At 50.6% G+C, this 2,401-nt stretch overlaps 1 protein-coding gene across 1 annotated transcript; it reads right to left on the minus strand.

Annotated features, from left to right (window-relative positions):
• Window positions 1–335: 335 nt before the first annotated feature.
• On the minus strand, window positions 336–1,328 carry LOC117187870 (trypsin beta). Its single transcript, XM_033390761.1, has one exon. The coding sequence runs from the start codon at window positions 1,326–1,328 to the stop codon at window positions 465–467; it is 864 nt and encodes a 287-aa protein (XP_033246652.1). The 3' UTR covers window positions 336–464.
• Window positions 1,329–2,401: the final 1,073 nt, after the last annotated feature.

Raw genomic sequence — 2,401 nt, forward strand, 5'->3', positions numbered from 1 at the left:
GCGAGGAGTCGAAAGCCAATCCAATTTGGTGGCCGTTTGTGGCAGGCAGTGGTTCATTGAACCACACTCTCTTTTTTGGGCTTTTGGCCAACAAATAAGCCAAACAGAAATTGAAATAACACCAGAGATAACCGACAGCCAGGACGACAGGCCGACAGACAGGCAGGGCAGGGCAGCAGCTGCCAAAAAAGTGTGAAAACCGCAGCAGCAGCCAACTGACTAAATGACTAAATGACTCCTGCGACAGGCAGAAAAACAGACAGACTAACGGACTAACGAACTCCAGTGTGTTCAGGTCTGGTCCGAACGGGTGTGTGCTGCGGTTTTGTGGCTACAAATGTGTGGCAATGTGTGTGGCAATTGATTTATTCAAATGAAATCACAGCAAGAAAAGCAAATGCTGGTAAATGCGGTCGGCATCAGGTAACTTATGGACCGAAAACCCAAGACAAGCCTCGTTCGAATCATTGGAGGCCACTCCACCCCGCCAGAAGGCCGTTCCAGCCCCAGGCCCCCACCTGTGCATCGATCCAGCGGCGAAATGCCGTCACACTGGTGTAGACGCCTGGGTAATCTGGATTGGCGCAGCCCAGGCCCCAGGACACAATACCGTAGAGTGTCGCACTGCCGTCCTCCTGGATGCCGACCAGCGGGCCGCCAGAGTCCCCCTGGCAGCTGTCGTGGCCGTCGCGGGCGGCGCAGAGCATTCCCTGGGTGATGGGCAGCACCTGGCGGTAGGCGAGCCGACACTGGCCGATGTCCACGTGGTCCACTTCCACGAAGCGCAGGACGGAGGCGACACCAGCACCAGTCTGTTGTTCTCCGGCTGCCTCCTCGCTCTGGAACCCCCAGCCGCTGACCAGCAGCCGTGTCCGAGTGGGTGGATCCTGTGCGCTTGCCAGGGGCACCGCCTGCAGGTGTTCGGTGAAATTGAGCCTGGCATTGAGGATGAGCAGCGCAAGGTCGTTGTCATGGCTCTGGGGATTGTAGCCGCCGTGGGGAATGATCCGCTGCAAGCTGAGCAATTGCCCGCCACTCGCGTGCTCGCTGGAGCCCACCCGCACACTGTAATCGAGGACGCTCCAGGGCTCCAGGTCTTCAAAGCAGTGGGCGGCCGTCAGCACAAAGTGATCCCCGATGACGGCGCCGCCGCAGATATGCTGGCCATTAAGCTGCACGGAGGCCTGGTAGGGAAACTCCCCAATGGTGGAAACCTCCATGCCGCCCACAATACGCCCATCGGAGGCAGGAGTGGCCGCCACCTTCCTCACCTGAAGCGCCACAAGAAGCAACGACAGACCGAATGCAAATTCCAGCGAGCAGCGCATGTCTCTGACTGATTGGGGGTTACCTCTTGGCTCTGGTTTTATACGAAACTTATCGGCCATAAGTCAATAGACCCAGTATTTGTGCCGTCTTATCGGGGACTATTTGCTTATCCACGAAAGTGCCAAGGTCTTCTTATCTGGCTTTGACCCAATAACCTTCTGGCAACAGCGCGAGTTCGACTGTCCAATGGGTTCATGGAAGTGGAGTGTGTCTATAGGCGGAAGTATAGCTGAATAAAGTCTGGTGATTCATAAAGTACGAGAGAACTGCATTACCGGTAATCGGTAATCAGCTGATGCGATCATTCGAGCCCTGCCTTTCAGCTTTTTTCTTTCCTTCGCGAGACAGCCAATAGCTTTGAAATATTGACGTACGAACACGAGCAAAGATCAGCCGAGAGCAGTCGTAATTTTAGAATTTTTTCAGAGAAGATATATTGATATTTTGAAGATTTTGCATAGATCAAAAGCACTTTCAGTTCACAGAAAACAGCTCCAGAAGGTTACAGCACTCCCATCAGTAGTAGAATATACTACACTCGTATATGATATGCAAATACATTCTACTTTGAAGATATAGGGAATCTGAGGGAAAAGCATTTTCCATTTAGCTTATCAGAAAAGTGTTTAATTATCTAAATTGCAGCAGCACTTTCGTTTCGAGTAATTCAACAAGATAGGGTCGTAGGTGGCAGAGGGTACATATTTTTGCCAGTCATAATTCGTATTAGCAACTTGCAGGACTCTCAAGGCTCACAGCACATTTGGTTTCAATGAATATGAATATATCTGGGTGTTGCAGGAACATCTACATGATTTGCATAGAAAGGTAGAGGGAGAGAGGGAGTGTGTGTCTACTATTTCATTGTGAGATAAAACAACAGCAGCAAGAACTTATTAGTTTAGCCAAAAATGAATTGCATAAATAATTAAGGGAATAACAGTGTAAAGGGCAGGGCAGGGCAGGGCTTGTGGCAAGAAGATTGAGGCAGAGAGGCTGTTGCCAGAGACTACTGGCAAAAGATACATTTTACAGATTTGAAATTACATCTGTGAAGTGAAGAGGAGTGGGA

This window comes from Drosophila miranda, chromosome 3 (assembly GCF_003369915.1).
Source record: "Drosophila miranda strain MSH22 chromosome 3, D.miranda_PacBio2.1, whole genome shotgun sequence".
Classification (NCBI taxonomy): Eukaryota; Metazoa; Arthropoda; class Insecta; order Diptera; family Drosophilidae; genus Drosophila; species Drosophila miranda.